Source organism: Dendrobates tinctorius, unplaced genomic scaffold (genome assembly GCF_039654945.1).
Source record: "Dendrobates tinctorius isolate UK_male_01 unplaced genomic scaffold, ASM3965494v1 ptg000115l, whole genome shotgun sequence".
Classification (NCBI taxonomy): domain Eukaryota; kingdom Metazoa; phylum Chordata; class Amphibia; order Anura; family Dendrobatidae; genus Dendrobates; species Dendrobates tinctorius.
The window spans coordinates 5176943-5194897 of record NW_027361783.1 but is presented as its reverse complement, the minus strand read 5'-3'; the positions used below and the strand labels follow the sequence as shown (position 1 = coordinate 5194897).

Sequence of the window (17955 nt, the reverse complement as noted above, 5' to 3'; positions counted from 1 at the left end):
CACACTCCTTATGTATGATGGTAAAGGTGTTCCCACTTTCACATAAAGTCCTAGGAATACATGATTGGGGTTCTTGGTATTGTTTTCCAGTGAATAAATAGACTTTCACCCCCCAAGTGTGAAGAAGAGCCAAGGCGCCATGATTGATAATGTATATGAGGCAGCCAATCACAATAGCAGTACCATCGCGATCGCACAAGCCATTATGGAGCGGATGATAGACGAGTCGCGGGAGTAATCTTCCTCCCATCTAATTCAGAAAGCTGTTACAAGCTTGTGTGAGTTGCTAGGCTCGAAAAATATCTACAGCTGAACAGCCCACATTAAAGTCTTAAAATAGTAAATTAATTCTCCAATCTCTCCATAGGCAGATCATGCGGAACATGGAGCAGACTTCTAGAAGTGGCTCCTTAATATTAAACATCATGAAATCTCACTGATATACAAAGAGGAAATGGTAAATTACCGTAGTCTCAGGTACCTGCCCATGAGAAACACATGGATAAAAAAAATCAGCCGTAATCCATCGTTGTTTGCTGCAATACCAGTCTACTTGGTTGTACTTCGCTTGGTATCTAAAACTGGACCCTTAGATCAGATTTACACCACAGGATTGCAAGTGTTAAATGACAACCACTTGGCTACATGTAAGCCTATTGGCGATCATTTAATAGCCTGTTTTTACTGGCCAATCACTTCCATGCACACAGGGTTATTCTCGGCAGCACATGCCCTGTTTACACAGGATGATGTGCTGTCCAGAGTGATGATTTTGAGCTCACTTAAAACTAATCTCCCTCAATGAACGAGCGTTTCGCTTGTTCTTCGAGTGATTCACGGCCTGCTTAGACCTGCATGTAATAAGCGTTCCTAAGAATGCTCATGCATCATTATCACCTTGTCTAAATGGGCCCATATTCTAGGCAGAATGATTACTGGCCATAGTGGAGTTGACCCAGGAGCCCTTGCATTACTATCACAGGTAATATTCACATCACTTGGTCATATCATAAAGGGGTTGTCAGGGATTTTGAAAAATGTAAGTGAACATTTTATAAAATAAAAAAATCAGTACCCCTAGGAAAATCTCCTGCCAATCCAGCACCAATGCGCCGGTCGTTCTTGATGGGTTTATTTTCCCGGACTGATGAAGTGACATACTACCGTACTTCTAGTGGCCATGTGATTGTACGGCTAGTCCTCACTCCAGGAAAGCATTCAAAGACCACCGGGTTTTATAATATTTCTAAGCGGCAGGTTTGGGTTTTTTTTTTTTTTATAAAAGTTTGGAAAATCCCTTTAAATAGTTTGTATCCCTTTTAATATTGCATGTTGCTCTGTATTGCTTATTTGAAGGTGACCTAATTACAGTAGATTATTAGATGTTGGAATAAGTGGAAACATTTCATGGATTCCACAAACATTTGCTGCATTAGCGCACCCCTATAATGCCTTGGGAAGCCATAACAATCTCCACTGTGTGGACGTCTCCTATGGGTTCTTTTACTCTTATTTCCCATAAATGAACCAAGTATCTTCTATTCTCTTTTTGAGAATAAAGAATGAGCCCAAATTCCTATGGATACAGTGTATGCAAGTGATTCATGAAAGCCAAAGCTGACGAGGAGACCATTAATGAACGTGTGGTAAATATTCATAGCGTACTGTAGTAAGATCAGAGCACTAAATGAGTGTGCTTAATGAGGCCGAGGCATGGCACTGGGTACAGCTGAGAGGGGAGGTTTAAATCGCTTTAATACAGCAGTGTAGAGATCTCACTATCGAGCGGGCTGCCGTGCTGTTTAGCTCTTCTACATGCGTGTCGTGCCATGCAGCCCTGAAATGAAAAGCGACATGTATTGAGCAGGTGGGGGAGGGCGTTCTATAATCTAAGAACAAAATACTGTAGTAAATAGCATTGTAATTAAGTCATGAATAACGAATACACATGTTCTCATCGTATGGTCTGGAATGAATCAGGCATCATTTAACATCCAAACCACATGGACAAAAATAATATTACCAGTTTATGAATAACTTGAGTAGACTTTCATTTTTGCCATACAGTACATACATATTGCCTATATTTTGTAAGCCTCAATAATAGGTACATATGGTCATCCTGTAACCACCCTGTTTCATATACAGCGCTCAGCATAAATGAGTACACCCCAAAAGATTTATCATAAACCTTTAGTTTCCTTTCAGAATCATGATTTATATGAAATACCATTCCACTCAACACTCCCACAAATGTGGGACATTGATTGCCAACAAGATATGATATTATGTACACCCAAAATAATAATTTTCTTAACAAATTCATTCAAGACCATGTTGCAAAATTGAGTACACCCCAATGAGAATTAGAATATTGTATTCTGAGCTATAACTTTGCTCCTAAGGATGAGCTAAAGTAAAGTTCAGTCTACAAAATTCAAATCAACAAAAATTCAACCCCAGGTAAGTTTAATTTATTAGGTGTCAAGCAGAAAGTTGACAACAAAAGGCTGTTACTTAACAAAGAAACCCCTTTCCTATTTCATGCTGTCAGTAATGGCACCACATGGAAGAGAAATGTCATAAGACCTGAAAAAGGAAATAATTTCTTTACACAAGAAAAGATAAGGCTGCAATAAGTCAGCAAAGCTTTTCTTATCAGTCAGAATTCTGTAGCTAAAGCGATGCCAAAATTTAACAAAGATGGAACTGCTACCATCTCACAGAGATGTTCAGACTGACCACAGAAGTTAACACCTAAACAAGAGCATCTTCTGATGAGAAAGGTTTAAGAAAATCAATATGCAAGTTCAATGCTGTTAACTAAATAACTAGAAAGCCAAACCAGATTGAGTGTTTTCCATGACACAATATGGCATATACTGCAAAGGAATGGTATGCATGGGTGTCATCTACAAAGGAAGCCTCTACTAAAGTCCATGCAAAAATAACCGGCCTACAATTTGCCAAGGCCCACGCTGAAAGATATGAAGACTACTGGCGCTCTGTAGCAATGAGACCAAAACAAATGGATTTGGAACTGATGGCTTCAAAACTGCGTGGAGTAACAAAGGGGAGGAGTACAAAAAAGTATAGTGCCTACAGTGAAACATGGTGGTGGCAGTGTCCTTATCTGGCGCTACATGAGTGCTTCTGGTGTCAGTTAGCTACATTTCATTGATGATATCATGATGTCCTGCTCTATACTCTATACTGAAGGATAAGATGCAACCTCACTCCATGCCTTTAGCAGGCGTGCACTTTTCCAAAGTGACCATCGTGACAATGGTCCAAAACATACATCTAAGGTCAATGATGCATTTCTGAAAGAGAACTGAGTGAAAATGACTGAGTGTCCAAGTTTGTCTCCTGATTTGAACCCAACGAAACACCTATGGAGGATTCTGAAGAAACAAGCTGAGCATCATGCTCCATCCATCATCCAGGCTCTAAAAATTGTCGTTCTTGAAGAATGGAAAAAGATAGATGTTGCAATATGTCACCAATTTATTTATTCTTTGCCTAGAAGATTTGATTCTGTCATTAAAAATCATGGAGGTCATACAAAATACAACATGTAATTGTTTTTGATGTGGGGTGTATTCATTTTTGCTTCAACTAATTTGAGTAAAACTGAAGATTTTGTAATGGAAGTTACATTTTTAAGTAGGTGTACTCATTTTTGCTGATTACTTTATTTGTGCCGAAATGAATTGTAGGGTGTTATTGCTCAAAGGTTATGTGACTGTCCATTTAGCACATCACACATGGAATATAATACCGTAAATATCTCATGTGAATGGATCCTGTGCTACATGCATTAGAAGATATAGCGTTATCTGTAATTTATATGTAACCCCTTCTCATGTACAGCACCATGGAACCAATGGTGCTATATAAATAAATAATAATAATAATATAGTATACAGATATAACGTATAAAGTATACAGATATAACGTAGAGCTGATCACATCCACCTGTCCAGATTGTGAACATCTTTAAAGAGTCCCTGTCATTTCATCCAAAACCAGAGTAAAAGAATAGGCGTTGTTGATGCCGGTCTTGATGGAGAGGTGTACTGGAGTCAGACGGTCCTGATTTATTTAGCAGCGCACGTCTCTTAATGAATCTGACGTCTCTGTAAAGAAATGTGTACCTTGCCACATATCTTACTCCATTCGGGAACAGGAGTAAGATTTGTGGTGTAAGGAACGTCGCTACTCGTCGTGAATTTGAAGGCTGGGGTTCACACTTTCACGTCCCATCTCACTCCACCCAAAAATGGTGTGAGACCGCCAAAAGTCACAAAATATTAGTGCAGCCTTGCGTTGTGCCAACATTTTGCCACTTTTCAAAGCTTTTTACATGAGAATTCCAGCATGAAAGGTTTGATGAATGACGCCCAATGTATTTCTGACCTCATCCCCCTGGGAGCTGTAGGTTCACATCTTCTGGAGCGCTGCAGCCTCTGTACTCCAGTCATTCTCTGTGCTAACCCCTGAGCCACCTTTCCATCGTATTTCTGGTTCTTCTTCCTTCAGGTCTTTTTTATAATGCGCTTTTTTTAATGAGTTGGGTCCTCTTATATGTCTGTTCACATCGGCATCAAGCAAAAGGTTTGATGTGATCTTTTTCTTTGGTGATTTTCTCTCTAGGTTGAATTTGGAGATATTTTTAAGTTGCATCGTATTCTTGACGTGACCCTTTGTTGCACATAATAAATTATCAGTATTTTATAAAGTAATTCTAACAATAATACAACGATCTATACACTGACTTTAGTTATATATTTTGTTTTGGGACGGCGTTAGTTGAAGGATATGTAGAAAGTAGTAATATTCTGGATGGTGTCGGAGGAGGGTGTCAGAGGGGTGTTTAGAACTGCTGATTGGACGTGGTAAGATTATTTAGAGCCTTTTCTGACAAATGTCTCTATGTTAAAAGGATGAACTTTAATTTGCTGTAGAAGAGAGAGTGCAGTTGTAAGCTGTTATCTAGGCTAGGGCATCTCTCTGACACTCGTCATCTCTGATGTGTGTGCAGCTCATTGTATATTTATGTCGGTGTCAGATGTCTTGGAAGAATCAAGAAATCGAGCCTGCTTGTTACTAGTTTACTGCAGCATGGATTTTTACATAAGAGAGTGTTGCTGAAAATAGTGACACCAACGTGGAGGTTTAGTGGAGTCCAGTGAAATATACCGAGGGAACGGGACAGGTTCTCAAAACAAATGTAATGAGTCATTTTATTACTACCTCTGTTGGGGGCATTACCTGCCTTAAAGCCCTTTTTGTAAAAATACCCCGGATAGATTTCCTAACACAGTCTAATGTAGCATACTGCCCATTCCCATTCCAAATCTAAAAAGCCAAAATTATGTGCCGATTCATTTAGATATCTCTATATATAAAACTGAATGTATGTATGTATGTGTGTGTGTGTGTGTGTGTGTGTATCACCAACCTATCACAAAGCATCTTTCATTTCACCAGAGCTGTTCAAAAGAAGCTGAGCTGTGATTGGTTGCTATGAGCAACAGTTTTCCTTGCAACCAATCACTAAGCATCTCTCATTTCACCAGAGCTGGTTAAAAGAAGCTGAGCTGTGATTGGTTGCTATGAGCAAGTTTTCCCACTTGACAACACCTCAGCAGACACTGACATGGTGGGAGAAATCTAGCATACCCAGGAACATAAGCTCCCAGAAACTGCCTGCCCCCACAGACAGGAGTACAGAGCACATGACAGAAATGAATCCCCCCTCCCGTGGATCATTGGTATGCAAGTGAGGGCAAATTAACTCAGCGTTTTGGTACTGACCCCAGGCCTTTCTTAAAGGGATTTCCGGTATGGAAGGCAGGGCAAATCCATCCAGTGCTTTGGTTCTGACCCCATGCCTCTCTTAAAGGGATCATCGGTATGGAAGTCAGGACAATTGCCTTCAAATGCTCTGGTAGTGACCCCAGGCTCTCTTAAAGGGATCCCCGGTATGGAAGTTAGGGCAAATCCAATCTGCACTTTGGTACTGACCCCAGTCCTCTCTTAAAGGGATCCCCAGTATGGAAGTCAGGGCAATTGCCTTCAAATGCTCTGGTACTGACCCCAGGCTCTCTTAAAGGAATCTCCTGTACGGAAGTTAGGGCAAATCCCTCAGCGCTCTGATTCTGACCCCAGGGTTCTATTAAAGGGATCATTGGTATGCAAGTCAGGGCAAATCCACTCAGTGCTCTGGTTCTGATCCCAGGCTTTCTTAAAGGGATCTCCGGTATGGCAGTTAGGGTAAATCCCTCAGCGCTCTGATTCTCACCCCAGGCTTCTATAAAAGGGATCATTGGCATGGAAGTCAGGGCAAATCCACTCAGCACTCTGGTTCTGACCCCAGGCCTCTCTTAAGGGGGATCCCCGGTATGGAAGTCAGGGCAATTGCCTTCAAATGCTCTGGTACTGACCCCAGGCTCTCTTAAAGGGATCTACTGTATGGACGTTAGGGCAAATCCCTCAGCACTGTGGTTCTGACCCCAGGCCTCTCTTAAAGGGATCATTGGTATGGAAGTCAGGGCAAATCACTCAGCGCTGTGGTTCTGACCCCAGGCCTCTCTTAAAGGGATCCCCGGTATGGAAGTTAGGACCGTTCCACTCAGCGCTGTAGTTCTGACCCCAGGGTCTCTTAAAGGGATCATTGGTGTGGAAGTTAGGGCAGTTCCACTAAGCGCTCTGGTTCTGATCCCAGGCCCCTCTTAAAGGGATCCCCGGTATGGAAGTTAGGATAAATCCCTCAGCGCTCTGATTCTGACCCTAGTCTCTCTTAAAGGGATCATTGGTATGGAAGTTAGGGCAATTCCACTCAGCACTCTGGTTCTGATGCCAGGCCTCTCTTAAAGGGATCCCCGGTATGGAAGTTAGGACCGTTCCACTGAATGCTCTGGCTCTTACCCCAGGCTGACGGGATGATGTGTGATATTAGGGGTAGTAGTCCGGTGGCTCTGGCTGTCGGTATGATGTGGGATATTAGGGGTAGTAGTCCGGTGGCTCTGGCTGATGGGATGATGTGGGATATTAGGGGTAGTAGTCCGGTAGCTCTGGCTGATGGGATGTTGTGGGATATTAGGGGTAGTAGTCCGGTAGCTCTGGCTGATGGGATGATGTGGGATATTAGTAGTCCGGTGGCTCTGGCTGACTGGACAATGTGGGATATTAGGGATAGTAGTCCGGTAGCTCTGGCTGACGGGATGATGTGGGATATTAGTAGTCCGGTGGCTCTGGCTGGCGGGACGATGTGGGATACTAGGGGCAGTAGTCCGGTAGCTCTGGCTGACAGGATGATGTGGGATATTATAGTGAATGTGGCTATGCGGAGTGGGCGGGACTATACACTCAGCTTTATATATATATATATATATATATATATATATATATATATATATAATGGATTGCCATGTGATACATTTATCCAAGATTTATGCTGAGCCCGCCAGAGCTGAAGGTGCTCTATGTAGCTGATATCTGATCTAGCTTGTTGGGGATGGATTCTGAGCAAGTGAGCGCATCCATTACAACGCATGATCAGGAAATTTTCAAGTTGGATTAATTTAGGAATGAAGGAATTTTTACATTTTATTGTTTACTACTCGTTGTCTAGGTTACCGACCAACTCTGCAGTCTCTCAGCAGTTGCCGGTCTCTTAGGCAGGGAGAGACTGGTCACTTTCCAGTAGAGCTTGTAAGCATTGGACCAGGCCAGCTTCAGTGCCCTCATGTCCTCCCATGCTGCTGATGCAAAGCTGCCCCTGCTTACAGCATTGGGGAAAACACAATCGGACCTGGAGTGCTCTGATGCCGCTGGTCCGGCCTGTCAATCATCAGGAAGCCAGAAACCAAGGGATTCAATGAAGATGTAACACCAGCCAGTCTGAGAATCTGTATTTACAATCCAGTCTGAATTCACTGACCTGATTTTAAAGCCCTTATAAAAATGGCCAATAAGCTTGATCACCTTTTTGCTTTTTCTGTAATTTACTCTATTAGTGGGATTTCACAGTCAAATGGCGGTATACATTTTGTTTGCTTTGGTGTATTGAATAAATCTGTGGATGCATGATTTGTAATTTTTTCATTATGCTTTTTTTTCATAGCATTAGAGCGGAAAATCTCAATGAGACAGAGCCGTGAAGAACTCATTAAAAGAGGCGTCTTAAAGGAGATCTATGATAAAGGTAAACTGTATTACCGGTGTGTCTAAACACAGTGGAGAATAAGCTGCCCGATTTGCTGCATGAATAAATACTCATTTTGACTTTGCTTTAGAGATAATTATTGTGTTTTATGATTCTGCATTATTTTCTTGCTGAATTAAAGGTGTTGTAAATTAACGCAGGTTATCACCTAGCCAAAGAATACGTCATAAGTTGCCGATTACAAGAATAGAGCTCTTATGAGCTACGTTTGAGTAGAGCTGTAATTCCCATGCACACCAGCACTCCCATGTTTTGTGTATTGGTCTGCTGGTGGCCATAAAATACAGTACTTGGCTATCTCAGTCAGTACAATAGTCAGTGAATGGAGTGATGGTGTGTATATGGAACCACCGCTCTATTCAATCAGGAAACTCTGGAGCGTACGCGGGATAGTTGAGGGTCCTTACAATGAGGAAGGTGTTACCTATACTGTGGATAGGTCATAACTTGTATTCATTGTAAAGCCCATATACCATTTACTTGCTTTTCTTATCCTCAAGTAAATGGACAATTTGATCCATAAATCAGATATGTACACATAGCCATATACATAAGATTCACTTTGACTGAACACAACAACTATTTATTGCCTATGAGACAATCCTGACTTTTCCCCAACAGCAGCAAAAAGAACAATCAGAATGATGAATTTAAACATGACACATTTTTTTGCTCAGCCAAATGCTACCCAAAGTGTATGGCCAGCTTTATCCCTAGAGCAGGGCCTTAAAGGAGCGGTGCTTCACCAATGGGAGGATCCCAATGCTCTAGGTAATACTCCTTTTAAAGGCATTGCAGAATTTTCAATCATTAGTAACTTAGACCCACTGTATATAATATACTGTGGTTTCTTAAAGAAGACCTTTAACTTAAGCACAAATGTAAATATCTTGTAAAAATCCCTGAGCTCACCTGATTCTGACGCTTTTTTCTGTTTTGCACTGAGTCACTCCATTACAAAGATATTCACTTTTTCTGCTTTTGTAGCGCAGTATGTGAAATCTCTTCTTTGTAGTTCAACCGTGTGTTTCTTAAGAGTCTACTCTGGGGCGTTTGCTTTCACCTCTCCATCCCAGATGCTGACAACTCGGCTGCTTACCTAGCAGTATGAGATGCTGCCGAGCTGTGATTATCAGCACCTGGGAGGGAAGAGTGAAAGCACACCACCTTCCCAGAGAAAACTCAAAAGAAATGCCCAGTTGGTCTCCAAGTAGAAATTTCACACACTGCTCTGTAAAAGCAATAAATGTGAATATCTCTGTAATGGAGTGACGCAGCACAAAACTGAAAAGAATGGCAGAATCAGAGGAGCTCGGAGTATTTGATTTTTTTTTTTACAAAGTGGCATGCCGTCTTTATTGAGTAATAATCTTATACTTTTTTGAGATTTGAAAAAAAATCTAGGTGTACATATTAGTGCTTTACTGGAAAAGAACAACTGGCATCAATACACTACAGTTTCCATGTGTGAAAGCTGTTGCAATAAAAGAGTACTTTACTCATCTGTCTCCATTAGACAGTTAATGGAGCGGTTGTGCACATATGCGGCTATCCCTTCTTTCTGTCATGGCATTTAAGAGGCTTGTCCTCAGGATCATTGAGGGCTCCTGTGGTTGGATCTCCAACAATCGGAAGCTGTCACCTATTCTTTTGGCCCCATGTGCACGTATTATCCATAGTGTACACTCAGTGGAATAGCATGTGGCGGGCAACTGCCCATTTGCCCTGGGCACAACATTCTTCATTTAAAAAGAAAATAGTAGTGATGCTACTAGCTCCGAAGATCTGGCTTGGTGCCACTTTAAAGGGAATCTGTCACCCCTTTTTTTGAGATATCATATAATGATATCATTCAATTGTGTGTCACATAAGGATTCTCTTAGTACTTTTGCTTCCCCCTGACCCCGCACCTTTCATGCATAAATACCTTTTTTATATAAGTTCAGATGTATGTAAACTGCCACGGTCCGGTCCGATGGGCGGGGCTTATTCAACTGCTCCCTCCTCCCTGTTTTGCTGTACGCAAGAAGAAATGCATAGATCTGAACCGATATAAAAAAGGTATTTATGCATGAAAGGTGCGGGGTCAGGGGGAAGCAAAAGTACTAAGAGAATCCTTATGTGACACACAATTGAATGATGTCATTATATGATATCTCAAAAAAGGGGTGACAGATTCCCTTAAATCAGTATGAGCACCACTTTGAATAGTATCAGCATCAACTTGACAGAATCTTTGGCCCCATCACTCGCTGTCCTGTAGGCCACAGACTGCCATTGGCCTATTGCCTACAAGATGTCAGTGTCCCAGCTCGGGCATTGCAATGACATCACAGCATTGTGCCTCCTGTGCCAGCCTGCTCTGTGTGCAGGGGTGAAAAGAACTCAGTTGCTCAGATTAGAGCAGTATAAACTTTGTTGTTTTTCATAGAGGTTGGCATTGTCACTTTTGGAGGGGCTACTCCGGAGGTATCAGTACTCTTAAAACGGTACTAAGGGCATTTCTACTTTCCAAAGGGGGCTCTCAGGGACCGTTATTTACTTTATGGGGGCACTTCAGGGGTATTATTACTGGGTTTGCCGGTGCATTGCTTGTTTTTCCTTGTACTCATGCTATGGCACTGTGCATAGTACAGAACATTCTTAATGGTGCATCAGCTCTCTGGAGTTTTTATAATTTTCTCCAGGTACAGTCATGGCCAAAAGTATTGACACCCCTGCAATTCTGTCAGATAATACTCAGTTTCTTCCTGAAAATGATTGCAAACACAAATTCTTTTGTATTATTATCTTCATTTACTTTGTCTTAAATGAAAAAACACAAAAAGAATTGTCCTAAAGCCAAATTGGATATAATTCCACACCAAACATAACAAAGAGGGTGGACAAAAGTATTGGCACTGTTCGAAAAATCATGTGATGCTTCTCTAATTTGTGTAATTAACAGCACCTATAACTTACCTGTGGCACCTAACAGGTGTTGGCAATAACTAAATCACACTTGCAGCCAGTTGACATGGATTAAAGTTGACTCAACCTCTGTCCTGTGTCCTTGTGTGTACCACATTGAGCATGGAGAAAAGAAAGAAGACCAAAGAACTGTCTGAGGACTTGAGAAACCAAATTGTGAGGAAGCATGAGCAATATCAAGGCTACAAGTCCATCTCCAAAGACCTGAATGTTCCTGTGTCTACCGTGCGCAGTGTCATCAAGAAGTTTAAAGCCCATGGCACTGTGGCTAACCTCTCTAGATGTGGCCGGAAAAGAAAAATTGACAAGAGATTTCAATGCAAGATTGTGCGGATGTTGGATAAAGAACCTCCACTAACATCCAAACAAGTTCAAGCTGCCCTGCAGTCCAATGGTACAACGGTGTCAACCCGTACTATCCGTCGGCATCTGAATGAAAAGGGACTGTATGGTAGGAGACCCAGGAAGACTCCACTTCTTACAACGAGACATAAAAAAGCCAGGCTGGAGTTTGCCAGAACTTACCTGAAAAAGCCTAAAACATTTTGGAAGAATGTTCTCTGGTCAGATGAGACAAAAGTAGAGCTTTTAGGGCAAAAGCATCAACATAGAGTTTACAGGAGAAAAAAGAGGCATTCAAAGAAAAGTACACGGTCCCTACAGTCAAACATGGCGGAGGTTCCCTGATGTTTTGGGGTTGCTTTGCTGCCTCTGGCACTGGACTGCTTGACCGTGTGCTTGGCATTATGAAGTCAGAAGACTACCAACAAATTTTGCAGCATAATATAGGGCCCAGTGTGAGAAAGCTGGGTCTACCTCAGAGGTCATGGGTCTTCCAGCAGGACAATAACCCAAAACACACTTCAAAAAGCACTAGAAAATGGTTTGAGAGAAAGCACTGGAGACTTCTAAGGTGGCCAGCATTGAGTCCAGACCTGAATCCCATAGAACACCTGTGGAGAGATCTAAAAATGGCAGTTTGGAGAAGGCACCCTTCAAATATCAGGGACCTGGAGTAGTTTGCCAAAGAAGAATGGTCTAAAATTCCAGCAGAGCATTGTAAGAAACTCATTGATGGTTACCGGAAGCAGTTGGTCGCAGTTATTTTGGCTAAAGGTTGTGCAACCAAGTATTAGGCTGAGGGTGCCAATACTTTTGTCCGGCCCATTTTTGAAGTTTTGTGTGAAATGATCAATGTTTTGCTTCTTGCTTCATTCTCTTTTGTGTTTTTTCATTTAAGACAAATTAAATGAAGATAATAATACCAAAGAATTTGTGTTTGCAATCATTTTCAGGAAGAAACTGAATATTATCTGACACAATTGCAGGGGTGTCAATACTTTTGGCCATGACTGTATATATATTTTGCTGCTTATGTCATCTATGTATTGGTGTGCTTTGAACCTTGAAAAAACCTGTGATGTCTATAATGCCGGTAGGATATGGACTATTATAAATTTCAGTAATGCACTGGGATTTCTTTCATCTGAGCTTAGGAATCAATATGACGTCTAAGGCCTCTTTCACACATCAGGTTTTCGCCGTCAGGCGCGATCCGGCGCTTTTGACAGAAACCGGATCCGGCGAAATGCAATGCTGGATCCGGTTTCCCCCCCATTGACTTGCATTTGCGCCGGATCACGCTGGATGGCCATGCGTTTCATCCGGTTTTCGCCGGATCCGGCAATGTGTCGCGATCCGGCGTCTGGAAAAAACGGCTACTGTAACGTTTTTTGTCTCCGGCGAAAAAGCCGGACACGCCGGATCCGGCGCGTCCGGCTTTTTCACACAATGAAAGCCTATGAGCGCCGCAATGCGCCGGATCCGGCGAAAGCCGGATCCGGTTTTTTGTTCTGAGCATGCTCAGTAGCTCTGCCCACAAGACATATATAAAAGCAAGACAGTGGGACCCACAGCCACACCCAACATGCCACCCAAGAAAGCAACCAAGCGAAGCAGGAGAAGGCAGGAGACCACTGCAGCACCATCAGCACCACAACCACCCCAAATGGAGCAGCAAATGCAACATGCTGAGGAGGGGAGGCCAGCAGCAGATGAGAGACGGTAATTATCAAATCCCCCATTCCTCCAAACTAGGGCTATTGAATATCAAGATATTCATTGGCCCTTTGTTTCTCTTTATTCAACAGCCGCCCAATAGATGCAGCAGCAGCAGCAGCAATGGCAGCAGCTGGAACACCACCCACAGGCATGGAGTGTGGCCACCAGGAAGACAGCACATCATCTTCTGGGAGCCCTCCCTCGCATCGTCAGCGTTTGACGGTAAGTTTTTATTTCCAAAATCCATCTTCTCTGTAATATATGTCTATTCATTGCCTTTTATTTCAAAACAGGATTCACAAGATGAAGAGGAGCTCCCAGAAGAAGAAGGAAGGGGTGGACAGACACCTGGAGTGGGCTCACAATTGGTAAGTTTTTTGCATCAAACGCAGAAACACAACATCACACTACACACAACACATAGAAAACAATGTTCTGCAGACCACACACAGCAAACAAATGTCTACATCCAAAGACATAACATTTTTTGTTTTCTTCTCTAGTCTTCCCAATCTGGTGCTCGGCCAAGAGGTCCTCGCAGTGCCTCCCAGGGTCGTCGGCGACAGCAACGCGGAGGTCACCAGCGTGTAAGTATAAATATTTTTGCTTTGTTTTTTTGCACTTTTTATTTCATTTCTTATGTGGAGGCGTTATTTTTGTCTTTTTCTTTAACAGCCTTCACAGCGTGCTCCCGACTCTGACGGTGAGGATGGAGGACTCGATGTGGACCACCTCATCGATCTCGTCCGAGAAAGGGAGCCGCTCTGGAATATGGCTGACCGCCGCCACGCTAACCTTATCGTTACCCGACGACTCTGGGAGGAAATCTGTTCGCTCCTTGTGGGCCGCTGGGAGGACCTCGATGTTCGGGCCCAGATTACAGAGCGTAAGTATATACAGTACCGGTTGCTTGATGTAAACCAGTGTTTCCCGAACTCCAGTCCTCGTGGTCCCCACGGATCATGTGTTCAGGATTTCTATTTACTATGGAAATCCTGAAAACATGACCCCTGGGGACCATGAGGACTGGAGTTTGGGAAACACTGATGTTGTATACTAACCACTCCTTTCTCGTTTCAGGGAACAGAATTGTGAATCTGTGGCGGTCTGTGAGGGATCGTTTCAAGAAGGAGTTCAATAAAGAGATGCGGGCCCCGAGTGGATCTGGAGGACGCAGGAGCAAGTACAAGTACGCAGAAGCCCTGTCGTTCCTCCGGGAAACAATGGTCACCAGAAGGTAAATATTACACACCACATGTGAAAACAAATGTTAGATGTAAATTTTTTTTTCAGCCAGGGCCATACCATGTCAGTATTTTAATTGTTTTTTTTTCTCTTTATTCCACAGCACGGTGAGCAGCACTCGGGAGCCTGCACGATTGGACCCTTCTGAGGCGATCCCTGAGGAGACCGGCACCGAGGGACACTTCGACCGCCCCGGTACATCTGCACCTTCCCAGCCTTCCCACACATTCGACCCATCTGTCCCATCCACCAGCACAGGAGCATCGTGGCTGCCTACATTACATGAAGCTGCTGGTGAGGAGATCGCTTTCCCTTTACCCCACCCTTCTGCCCCTGCCACCTCTAGTACACCTGCGGGTACTGGGCGGCAGCGGCAGAGGGGTCAGGAAAAGACTTATGCTCCAGAGTTCTTGCATCTGAATGCATCTTTCCAGAACTGTCTAAAAGTCTTGTCAGAGCAAATCTCCGCAGGCTATCAGCTGATCAACTCCAGCATTCTGGAGGTGAAGACACTTCTGCAAACCATGCATTCAGAAGCAAGATCTTCGCCAAACCACACCTTTTTCAGGTCTGTTGTGGAGCGCATGGAAACGCTCTCTCCTGCCCAGCAGATGCATGTAATGCATTCATGCCACGCTGCTCTCCAGCAAGTTACCTCCCAACCTCCTCCTCCCACCACAGTAGTTCCTCCACCTGCACCCCCTCCAGCCACTTTCCATCCTCCCCCTCCTATTACATCTACACCCCCTCCAGCCACTTTCCATCCTCCCCCTCCTATTACATACCATCCACCTCCCCAGCACCATCCACCTCCCCAGCACCATCCACCTCCCCAGCACCATCCACCTCCCCAGCACCAGCAACCTCCCCAGTACCAGCAACCTCCCCAGTACCAGCAACCTCCCCAGTACCAGCAACCTCCCCAGTACCTGCAAACTCCCCAGTACCAGCAACCTCCCCAGTACCAGACATCTCCCCACTTCCAGCAACCTGCCCCGTACCAGACATCTCCCCACTTCCAGCAACCTGCCCCGTACCAGACATCTCCCCACTTCCAGCAACCTGCCCCGTACCAAACTCCTTCCCCATACAACTTGCCATCAACATCATCTGCTCCTACAGTCCCTGCCCAACCCTCCACTCCACCACCCACCACCTCTTCTGCTTCCCACATGTCCACCCATTCTGTAGTTTTTTCCACACCTTCACCTCTAACTGTTCCTTCCCCACCACGATCCCAGTCCTCTCTCCACACTCCCAGTGTCGAAGTGTCCCGCAGCCCCTACAGCAGTATTTCCACCACACACTACACAGATTTATAATGTGTGTATTTAAATAAAAATGACCAGTTTTATGGTTTCAGTTTTATAGTTTCAAAGTTTTATTAAACAAGTTTATTAAAATTTTAAAAAAGTTTACTAAAAAAAACATTTTTCAATAAAAGTTAAATTATTTTACACTGGTTGTCTGTCATTTCTTTCTGCGGCGAAAGAGGTTAAATACAGGGTATTTAAAAGGTGAAATGGTATTCAAAACTAGGTATATAACTGTGGGTAAATTTTAGCTTTTTGCCACAGCTGTGTTCCTGGTTGTGTTTGAAGCAAAGTATTTCACCTAAAAAGTTGTGTTTATTGTTGGTGTTTTCCTAACAATGTACACAACTTTTGTTAAAAGGTGAAATACTTTGCATAAAACACAACCAGGTACACACCTGTGGCCTAAAGCTAAAAATAGAGACCATGACAAGATAGCCAACTTTGGTTGGCAAAGGTATATACTGTTGGTACAGAAGGTACACAAGTTTGGTTGGGCACAAATCTTTCACACTCTGTCATCCTGCCAGTGTACTCTGCCTTGAGGTGACATAAAGTATAGTGCAAAATTGTCCCTCATTACTGAAACCGTCACAGAACTTCTAGTGGTAATGTCATGGTAATCTTGCAAGGTGGTTTCTTCAGAGGTGTCCTCAATGGAAATGGGTTCCTTGCAGATAACAAAATTGTGGAGTACCACGCACGCTTTGATCACCTCATCCACAGTTTCTGTCTTGAGGTTGATCGCAGTCAATAGGACCCGCCATTTGGCTGTCAGAATACCAAAGGTACATTCAACCATTCTTCTTGCTCTTGTGAGGCGGTAATTAAAAATGCGTTTTGGTCTTGTCAATCCTCTGCTAGAGTATGGTTTCAAAAGGTGTTCTGACAGCTGGAAGGCTTCATCCCCTACACAGACAAATGGCATAGGTGGACCAGATGTTTGCGGCAGCGGTCTAGGTGGTGGGAACTGTAAGGTGTTTCCATACAGTTTACGCCCCATGGCAGACAGTTTGAAAACTTGAGAGTCATTGGAGCGGCCATAGGCCCCAATATCAACCGCAATAAATTTGTATTCCGCGTCAGCGATGGCCATGAGGACAATTGAAAAATATTTCTTGTAATTGAAATATTCCGATCCCGATCCAGCTGGCTTTACAATGCGGATATGTTTCCCGTCCACAGCGCCCAAGCAGTTTGGAAACTGACATATCTGTTGAAACTTGTCAGCAATTTCAATCCACCTCTCTGTTCTGGGCTCTGGTAAAAACTCTTCAGCTAAGGAGTCCCACAGTGCACGGCATGTGTACTTCACAATTCCAGATATGGTGGAAATCCCGAGTCTGTACTGGAAATGCAGTGACGAAAGGGATTCTCCAGTTGCAAGAAATCTGTGGGGAATTAAAAAACAATAAATTAGTTTTAAATCACAGCATTACATACCTAAACTGAGCTATAACACTTGGAGATACAAACTACCACCAACAAGATTGCAGTGAAAGTGTGCTCTGATGCGAGCATATCCAATAAATGTGGCTTACCTTAAAGTCACCATCAGACGCTCTGTGGGTGAAACAGAGAAGCGGCAATAGGTGTCCGCTTTTCTTATGAGGTGTGCAATGCGCTCCACCAAGTAATCAAAATTCTCCATTTTCATCCTAACATATCCAACAAATTTATCCGGGTTTCGTCGAAGGTCCATGCATAGTGTAGAATAGACCCCACGCGTCATTCTCTTGGCTGTGATGGGGTGGATCCACAAACGTCGTCTACGATGCCTGATGCGCTGCTGTCTCGCTCTCTCCTTCTCCAGAACAATCACCCTCAAATGATTTGCCTCCGCTGTAAAATCCGCCAAATTCTTCAAAATATTTCCAATGACAACATCCATCTTCGCCAGTAACTTGCTCTTCTCTCCAACCTGCACTTTCTCCTCTACAACCTGTCAAAGAAGGGCTGTAGGAACATGCTATATATAGTTTTCCAGTAGCCAATCCCGTTCGGAAGGCCACAAGGGTCAATTTTAAAAACCGGATCCGGCGTAATCCGTCGAAAAACGGATAGAAAAACGGATGAACCGGATGAGACGGATCCGGTTTTGTCTGTCAAGAAAAAGACGGATCCGGCAGAAAA

The 17955-nt window shown here is 43.4% G+C and overlaps 1 protein-coding gene across 8 annotated transcripts in view; it reads left to right on the top strand.

Annotated features, from left to right (window-relative positions):
- The window catches only part of PHACTR1 (phosphatase and actin regulator 1), a 530355-nt gene that overhangs the window by 432360 nt on the left and 80040 nt on the right, over positions 1-17955 (top strand). For all 8 annotated transcript variants that reach the window (XM_073589964.1, XM_073589968.1, XM_073589963.1 and 5 more), the window contains one exon: positions 8132-8212. In XM_073589964.1, the coding sequence (XP_073446065.1) occupies positions 8132-8212 (81 nt within the window). The remainder of the gene's footprint in view (positions 1-8131; positions 8213-17955) is intronic.